The sequence below is a fragment of the Lactuca sativa genome, chromosome 8 (genome assembly GCF_002870075.4).
Source record: "Lactuca sativa cultivar Salinas chromosome 8, Lsat_Salinas_v11, whole genome shotgun sequence".
Taxonomy (NCBI): domain Eukaryota; kingdom Viridiplantae; phylum Streptophyta; class Magnoliopsida; order Asterales; family Asteraceae; genus Lactuca; species Lactuca sativa.
The window spans coordinates 81,530,172-81,539,635 of record NC_056630.2 but is presented as its reverse complement, the minus strand read 5'-3'; the positions used below and the strand labels follow the sequence as shown (position 1 = coordinate 81,539,635).

At 35.3% G+C, this 9,464-nt stretch overlaps 1 protein-coding gene across 1 annotated transcript; it reads right to left on the bottom strand.

Moving 5' to 3' along the window:
- Positions 1-5,128: 5,128 nt before the first annotated feature.
- On the bottom strand, positions 5,129-6,996 carry LOC111896160 (probable zinc transporter 10). Its single transcript, XM_023892184.3, has 3 exons — positions 6,386-6,996; positions 5,513-5,662; positions 5,129-5,434 (listed from the first exon to the last, which is right to left on the bottom strand). The coding sequence occupies exons 1-3, from the start codon at positions 6,992-6,994 to the stop codon at positions 5,129-5,131; spliced, it is 1,065 nt and encodes a 354-aa protein (XP_023747952.1). The 5' UTR covers positions 6,995-6,996.
- Positions 6,997-9,464: the final 2,468 nt, after the last annotated feature.

The following is a 9,464-nucleotide window of genomic DNA, read 5'->3' as shown; positions in this document are numbered from 1 at the left end:
CCGTACGCAGGGCGTACGAGCTTGGTACGCTGAGCGTTTGCTAGACTGTAGTCCGAAGGAATTGTGGGCTTGGGTTTTTGGGATATTTTTCATTTGGGCTTGGCCTCCTAACTCCTATGGATAATTTTTGGACTTTGGGCTTTCTTAGATTGGGCCATATTGGGCTTTAGGTGTGCCATTTAGGAAATTCAGCCTTTAGGGAGCAAATGGATTGGGCCTTGATTTTGGGCCAAGTAGGAAAAAGGGTAAAATGGTATTTTACCCTAGATGTTGGACAAGTGATCGAGACTCTTGATTTTGGATTAAGACCTAATTATTAATTGGGTATTATTGATGATGTTAGTGCGGGGATTTTCCGGATCAACAGATCGAGACTTTATCTGAGAGACTCAATAGCATGAGGTGAGTTTCCTCACCATGTTTAGCGAGTCGAAGGCACCAATGCCGACCCATGGTTTGTTATATTTAGGAGGCTAGTTCTCTGCATGACTCTTGCATGTGTTATGTGTTTATATGTATACCTGACGGGGCCCGATGACGGGCATTATATGTTTGATATGTATGGTAGTAGTATTTTAGGGAACTCACTAAGCTTTGTGCTTACGGTTTTCAGTTTATGTTTCAGGTACTTCTAGTTCGATAGGGAAGATCCCAGGATGATTGCAGTGCGCACACCACATCCTTCCGCATTTTATATTACTTTGATGTATTGGGATGTTTATTGATACACTCTGATTACTATGGCTTTTATGATGCTGTTTTGAATAATAGTTTTACTAATTTAAAAATCGAAATTTTTAGTCTTAATTTTTGGGACGTTACATATTGGTTTTATTTTTGTTGTGAGTTTTTGGTTTGCAAAATTAAATAGTTGTCACACGATTTATTTATGTTTTAACTTTGTAACATCCCAAATATCAAGGTAAAATTTTCAATTTTAAAACCAAACCAAAAGTCATAATTGTTTTCAAAACATAGTTCCCAAATGTCAAAATCATAAATCAAAGTATCCCAAATCAAATCTCATAATCCCAAAGGATGTGCACAGTCAAGCCTTCACCTTACCCCTATCATCTGAAGTACCTGAAACCATAACAATCAAACTGTAAGCCAAAGCTTAATGAGTTTCCCTAAAGTACCACACACCACCATACATATAACGTCATGCATATATGAGCCTTCAACTTGACTGGACCACCTCATAGGGCCTACAACCTATCTGGATCGCTCTTCGGGCCTTCGGCCTGACTGGATTGCCTCACGAGCCTTTAGTCTATCCAGACCGCCCTGGGTATCTTGGCCTTCAGCACAAAGCAGGACCGCCTCAACCCAACAAACCATAACATGTCGACATATACAAAAACAATCAATAACCAACAAGTACAACTAATCATACAGATCTACCAGTCTAACACATACTCAGTGAACATAGGTAATCATATAGATCTACCAGTCTAACACATAACCAACATGACATCAATCCAATATAACAAGAGACATAATCTAGTGGGCCGACATTGGTGCCTTCGACCTATAAGTATAGTGAGGAAAACTCACCTCACAGTCCGAAATGTAGCTGAACAGATCACTTCTGCAACTGCTGACTCTACCGGTCACCTATACAATAAATAGTGACCTAAACTCAAACTACTACTCAAAATACCCAAAATACCCCTCAGTCAAACTTGGTCAAACCCCTGGTCAAAGGTCAAAAGTCAGACAGTCAAAAAGTCAAAGAAAATCAACATAAACTGAGTATGCTCTATGTACTCAGTCACTACGCCAAGCGTAGTGCATCCTTGGCCAAGTTACATGGCATCAACTAGGTAAGTACAATGTACCACTAGGTATGCTCAGCGTAATCAGTTGGCTCCCTTTTTCTCTATTAAGTGCTTATTTCGTTAAGATCTCATATCCAAAGGTCAGATCTAGTCCCAACTAACATTCTAAGTCATAAAGTTTCCAACTTTATGGCTTTCCATGACTAGAAGGAGTCCAAAAACCAAAACCCTAACATAATACACAACCAAAGCATTATAACTCTTGCATGGAGGGAAGAAAAGGACCACGATCACATTTTTGATTCCTAATACTCAAAAACGTCTGAAAGGATAGCTCTTATGGTTTAGAGTAAGCCATACTCATGAACACTAAGATTATGGGACTAAAATGCATAAAAACTTAAGAACTAGCAAGATCCAAGGAAAACATTCATCAAGATCCATGTTTTATACCTTCAAGGAATGCTTGAGGGTGAAACACTTTTGGATCTAGGTTGCCTTGAGCTTCCAAGATGATCAACCACCTTCTTCCTCCTTCACAAATCACAAGTACAAGAATACACTCTTATCAAGCTCATAATCACACGCAAGGAACTAGGGTTTGCAAGGGACGTTTTTGGGAGATGGAGGGTGATGAAGCAAAGGCTTTTGAGGAGATAAGGATGCTTAAATAATGCTTAAACCCTAAAAATTAGGGTTTGCTCACCTGACACGTACACCCAACGTACTCACTTAAGTGTGCGTCCCACTTTAAAGAGTTATGCCAAGCGTACGCCCCAAGTAAGATTACAGTAGGGACCTCTTTTGAAACATATTTTATCTTTTGGATAAAAAATATTACCTGATATATGGGTGTTACAAACTTAACGTATTTTGGTTAAGCAATGAAAGTTTGGGATTTTATACTGATTAAATAAAGATTTTAAAAGTTTAAATTTATTGTAATTTTTGGGACGTAACAAATTGGAGATCGGGTGCGTTCTCGTTGCAACTCACCTGCGACTTGAGATGAGTTCCTCAATACATTACCTTGATGTATTATATCTTGCTTAGTTCATATGTGTGTTATTAGGACATGTATGATTAGTACTAGGACATGTATGATTAGTACTAGAATGTAAGGTTTTTCTGATTGTTTATGATATATTGGGATGAAGGCCATAAGGATAAGTAGGTTGACTGAAGGGATATGTGCTGAGTCATAGGGCCGAAGGCGGTGGCGCTGAGTCCATGGACCGAAGGTAGTAATACCGAGTCATTATGGTATGCTTGTTTATTGATGTGTTCTTGAACTTGCATACATTGTATGAATGTGTTTGCTTTTAGGTGAAGTATGGTTAAATTATAACTTGTTGGCATGATAGATGTACCTGAATTATAGGAGTAAGATATTTTAGCTTGATGGTATGTTTTGTTGGAATTCACTAAACTTCATACTTACCCTTTTCCTTTTAAACAACTATTTCGGGAGTTGCAGGTACAAGTAACGGAAAAGGCAAGGTTTGACTGTACATGTGGCACGATTGGAAGATTTGATCCTTGTCTTGAAAACTACTTATTGTTTTTATTTTCGATGTTAGTTTTGGTTTGCAAAATTAAATGAAAGTTGTCAGACGATTTATTTATGTTTTAGCTTAATGTATTTTGGGTAAGTAATGAAAATTTAGGATTTTATATTGAATAAATAAAGTTTTTAACTTTAAATTTATTGTAATCTTTAGGATGTTACAGCGGAACTTCGACGCTTGCTTATTTTCCTTAAAGTTATCATGAAACCTCCAGAACTCCGCTAACACGATTACAGAACGAGAAATTGAATCACGAGGGACCGAGATCTCGAGAGGTTGATAGATTCTTGAAAGTAAAAAAGTACAAGGAAGAAGTGAAGGGTGTCCCTCTATTTATAGGACTAGAATTACACTGGATGCGCAACACCCATAGATGTTCGTGTTGCACCCCTGCAGGAGACCTGCTCCTTCAACATTAATGCACGTAGGTGGCATTTAATCTAGGTAGCTGGGTGGTTGGCAACATTATGTGTGGCCAACTGCCTTTTAATTTGTTAGTATCATGTTATTTTCTTAATAACTTTAAAATTCATAACTTTATCATATGATCTCCGATTTCAACATTCTTTATATCAATGGGTTCATAATTCCTTCTACTACAACTTTCATGATTAACAAACTGGTTAAACGTAATAGAGTTTTACTAACTATTTTAAAGACTAAAGCTTATTCTTTAATAATCTTAAAGTGAAAACAGGATGTTACTCATCAATGTGATATCTCTTAGGGGGTGTTTGGATTGGGAAAAAATAGGATGTTTATTGCTTATTGTTTAATCCCACCGCAATAAGCAAATTTAAGTGTTTGGATAGGAGTCTTTAAAAATCAGCTTATTACAGTAGGAATAAGCAAAACAAACTTATTTTAATAAGCAAGGAGAGAAATGCTTATTGTTTATTGCTTATTGCTTATTGCTTATTAGTCATTTTACTCATATAAACTGTTTTGTTTGCCAATCACTTAAAATGCTTATGGCTTATTACTTATTCCCACCGTAATAAGCTAATCCAAATACATTTTAAAAAAATGTTTATTCTCACTGTAATAAACTAATAAGCTAAAAACTATTTATCCAAACACTCCCTTAATAACACAATATTATATAGGGCATTACAAGTAGCCTAACAAGGTTATACAAACAATCAGCCGAATACATGAGGGTTGTACATACTAAATACATACACTCATGTTATCTCCATCAATTAGCAACGACTTAAAAACATTTTATAGACCTATATAAGTAATTCGTGTAGAGTGTGCTAGAGTGAATTTTAATTTAATTTTAAATGTTTTGTCCAATATATAAGTTATACATATGTTTAATAACTAAAATCCAAATGTAATTATCTGAATAACAGAAATTCTTTCAATTGTTGAATCGATAGTACGTATATTTGGTTGATTATGATCCCTAGGGGTCCTCCAAATAACCTTCCAATTAACCTCAAGAAGAGGTTAGAGGTTTGGTACTTCAAATAATGTGGCCTGAATTCATTGTACAATAGCACATTCACATGGATCGTTGATATATCCGTAATTAAGTCACATAAAAAGATCGATGAGACTACATAAAGAGATCACCTACACAATGATTGCTGCCATTAATGTCACCGTGGTTAAGGTATATAGTTCAATAGTGACTACAAACTTAATTTACTACACCACATACAAGTTTTCAAATGAGAATAACCGAGATTAATGATTTTAATTGCTAATTAGCCATACCTAAGTGCTATTCAAAAGATGAACAATCTAACTGATTTTGATGCTTGTAAAATCTTAAGCCCATTTCGCCATTACAGACATGCCTCCAGCTCCAAGAAACACTGCAACATACGACTTAATTTGGAGCTTAATGCTCCCTTGTAGCTTCGGACCCATAAAATCAGACGCAAGAAGATCCACCAAAGCCATGTAGATGAGGAGACCAGCTGAGGAAGCATTAAGCAGCCCCACAACGATTAATGAGCTTGGGCTATTCTCTTTGTATGTATTCGACAACCCGATCCCCAATGCAATCCCAAAAGGAGTCGTCATTGAGAAGAAAAATACCATAACGAGTTTCTTCATCGTTTTGTATTCGGCCTAGTTAAACGTGGATTATCATAAATATATTTAGTTATGAAAATTTATAATAGTAAGAGGGTTGAAAGATTTATGGACCTGAAGGATGCAACCACCAAGGCCCATGCCTTCAAACAGCTGGTGGAAACAAAGGGCTACAACCAATGGTTTGATGGTGCAAATGTCATTCGAAGCTCCAACACCTAACCCGATTATTATCGAGTGGACCACTATTCCAAGCTCGAGTACCTATATCCATGAATTCAAAAATAGAAATATTCTAAATTTGGTATAGAGAACAAATCGTAAAATATAGTAGCACATTTTTCTTAAGAACGTATTTTATTTGCTACTATATATAGTAGTAAAATTTGGAAAATGTATACTACTTTTGACCTATGAGTAATTTACTTACAAGTTTTTAAATTTGTTGTTATTTAACGTGTATAAATAATATGTTATTGAAGAGGTGTAAAATGTATATGTAACATGAAACTTGTAAGTATTTTGCAATATTTAGTTTCATGTTATATATTACAATAACTGTAAAGGAAATGTAATTAGTAGGCTGTTGTTTTATAACTAAAAATAAATACGTTAACATTATGAGTATAAAAAATATGTTGTCCATTTTGAAGGATTGATCATAATGAAAGTAGAGTATATAGTTATTCTTCGGAGTTCCCACTTATTAACTTAGGAATATGATCATGGAAGCCACCAGTTGTTGGAAACGTTCTATCCAACAAGTAGTTCAATTATAAAAACCAGAAAGGATAACACTCTACTCTCAACTATGTAATTACGTTAATTTACACCCACACAACAGTAGAAAAAAACAAAATTTTCATTAATGTAAAAAACAAAACAACAAAAAAGAAGAAGAACAACAAAAACTTCAAATAAAAAAAAAGCAATGAAAGGGGAATTAACGATGGCAAGACTCGAATGTGCATGAGAAATAAGACTAACCATGGCAACAACGCGATACCGTAGCAGTTGTGTTCCGATTGAGCCCCTTTGTCCATGTTGGTGGTGTCCATGGAAATGTCCACCGCCACTCTCCACCACCGGCATCTCATGGTCACCGGCAACTACCACCTTATCAGCTTCGGCCGAGACTGAGTTATTCGTCTTAGTATACATACTGGTAGCCATGGAATCCACCATGAGTGTGAAAACCGCAGACAACATAGCAACAAACCCCGTGAACGGGAACTTGTGCCATGGGTTCTCAGCCAAGCAACTGGACCTCAACATGCCGAAAGAATCCGGCAAGACGTGCATGAATCCGGTGGCCAGAATGATGCCGGAGGCGAAAGCTTTGATGATGATGAAAAGGCTTCGGTCAGGGCTGAGGGCGGGAACAGAGCGGGTGACAAGAGGGAGAGAGACTCCGATGATGCTGGTGATGAGGATTGAAGCAATGCCAATGAGTTTTAATGGCAGAGCTTTGGTTTTATTGTTGCAGGAGTTGTTGGTTTCTTCCTTGCACTGCGCTAGGGTTCCGGTGGAGAAGAAAGATGTGAGGAAGAAGATGATAGAGACTAGTTTTAGAATGTTCGTGTTGCAGGCTGCCATGGCTACTTTCTTAATGTGCTTGGGTCTCTTTGAGGTTTCAATATCATATATAGAAACTGGAATTATAGTACTTCATTATTGTTACAATATTACTATTATAAATATTTGTTTAGGGCAGATCCAACCCAAACCGGCAAAACAGCAATATGAGATTAAGCTCCAACCGCGCACGGCATCCAACACACCAAAATGGTGTCTCACTCTTTATCACCGGTAAAATGGTGACAAAGCAATCCAGAGGGATATTTTTTTTTTACCCACCAAAATCTAAATTTTTGTGTATATTCCTTAGAAAAATCATCATATATTTTTTCGTTTTTATGTTTGAAACTTAAACTTGTATTTTTTTTCTTAGGAAAACCATAATTTAACAAATTTACTGTTATATCATTGATAGAGCTGGTTATCGACAAGTATATTGAATTTATTCTATAAAAGACTTAAGTCTCTTTTTTTTTTCCGCGGTTTTATACCTAATTTTTATTTTCAAAATAACTTCAACTTTAACATATTTACTGTTATCTATCTCCATGGATTCTTATTCATGTTTATTAGTCTACATATATTAACTTATTCTGTAGCCTTTTAGGCCCTTATTCCTTTGTATATTTGGGCCATATGTTGTATGTGTGTGTATATATACCTCTTGTATATTAATAGAATGACAATGATTCATTCTCACTCATATTGTATCAGAGCGGATTCAAAATAAAAATCCTTGATTTCTCTCTTCTTCCCACTCCATTCTCTCCATTCTCTATTTGTTCCTTTTGTAGCCAGCCCTAGTTCATCCGTCTTCTTCCCATTTCCACCATGGTTATTGGTAAAGACACCACTAGAAATCCTTTCAGCATTGTCAACATCCACACATACGTACCACATACTCTCGACTTTGAAGAACTCTATTACGACGCATGACACGATTTGTGTTAAGCTTGTTGTATCAGCTTCAATGTCCACCACCATCTCGTAGAAACAACCCCCTCTCAACCCTCCGCGTAATGGAATAAACTTGATTCCCTTGTCAAGCTTTGGTTGTACGGTACAATCAAAACATACGTACTCTAAATGGTTCTGAAGAAAGGTGCATCTGCACACAAAATTTGACTTAGATGGTGTTTGTTTTATAAGTGGTCAAATGTCTTTTGTCTTTTTCTATGTCTGCGGAAGAAGACGTGGACTAAAAGTCTTTTTTTATGTATTCATACAAAAAGTCTTAATGCAAAAAGATTGTTTGTTTTTTAATTAGAATGAACTAAAACTTAAGAGATCTTATAAAAAAGAGATTAATTAACCATATTTTTTCTCATATTAAAATACGAATAATTCACGTTGGTTTTTAATAAATTGAAAAACCTATCCATTTAATAATATTTACGAACAATTTAGTAGATTTATAGTATTTTGTAAGAAAATATTAGATAATATAAAAAAGCAACGTAAAAATACACATTAGATTTTTTCTTAATAAGAATTGTATACTTACACGTTGCCACCCGATTTGCATTAATTTTCATTGTTCAAAAACAAAACCAATATTTGAAATTAATGTTGAAACAACCAAAGCTCAAATGCTAAAAACTCAGCATCTCATACATTACTAATATATTAAAATTTATATTTGACTTAAACTTTGCCAATATTTGACTCAAACTTTGCCAATAAAAATTTCATACAGTTTCAAACATATAATATTTTTTAAAACATTAGATAAATTATATATATTTCGACTCAAACCGGAAGGCCGCTTACTTATTAAAGTTGATATTTTTAAAAACATAAAGGATTGTTTTGATGATTGTCTTACAATATTAAAACTAAATTCACAAAACTAACATATTTTTATGAAATCATTCATTCTACACGCATTAACTGGTCAGCAATTTGATCTCGTAGATGAACCATATATTCCCGGTCTCTTGCACTTCCGTGTGGTTGTACCTCATCCATGTCATCCTCCTCCTCATCATCATCATCTTGTACATTGTTGCTTTGAAGTGATATATCGACTTGATTATATTGAGAAAAATACTCATCACTTAATCCCTCTTTTATTATATAATTATGAAGCGCAAAACATGCAATGACGATGTTTCTTTGTGTAACCAATGGAAATGGAGTCATTCTCTTCAATATAGGGAAACGTGCTTTCAAGAGACCAAAAGCACGTTCAACGACATTTCCAAGTTTTGCATGTGAGTGATTAAAATTTTCTTTGTTGGTTAATGCACGTCTTCGATGAAAATCTCCAAGCCAATACCGCACATTACGATAAGGAGCCATAAATCCTCGAGTGTGTGTATACGCAACATCACAAAGGTAATACTTATCTGTAAATATAAGGAAATAATTAATTTAAAAAAGAAGTAGAAATATTAAATTGAAAATGTAAACAAACCTGGTGGTGGAAATGGAAATGGTGCATCTCGATCTGTTAAAGCTTCAGATAATATTCTTTAATCATGTGCTA

Bases quoted from the DNA above. Each gene is read 5' to 3' on its own strand.
- LOC111896160 (XM_023892184.3), bottom strand. From the start codon at position 6,994: ATGGCAGCCTGCAACACGAACATTCTAAAACTAGTCTCTATCATCTTC. The intron at 5,663-6,385 runs GTTAGTCTTATT...TCATGGATATAG, and splicing joins GGTATCGCGTTGTTGCCATG to GTACTCGAGCTTGGAATAGT. The intron at 5,435-5,512 runs GTCCATAAATCT...ACGTTTAACTAG, and splicing joins TTGGTGGTTGCATCCTTCAG to GCCGAATACAAAACGATGAA.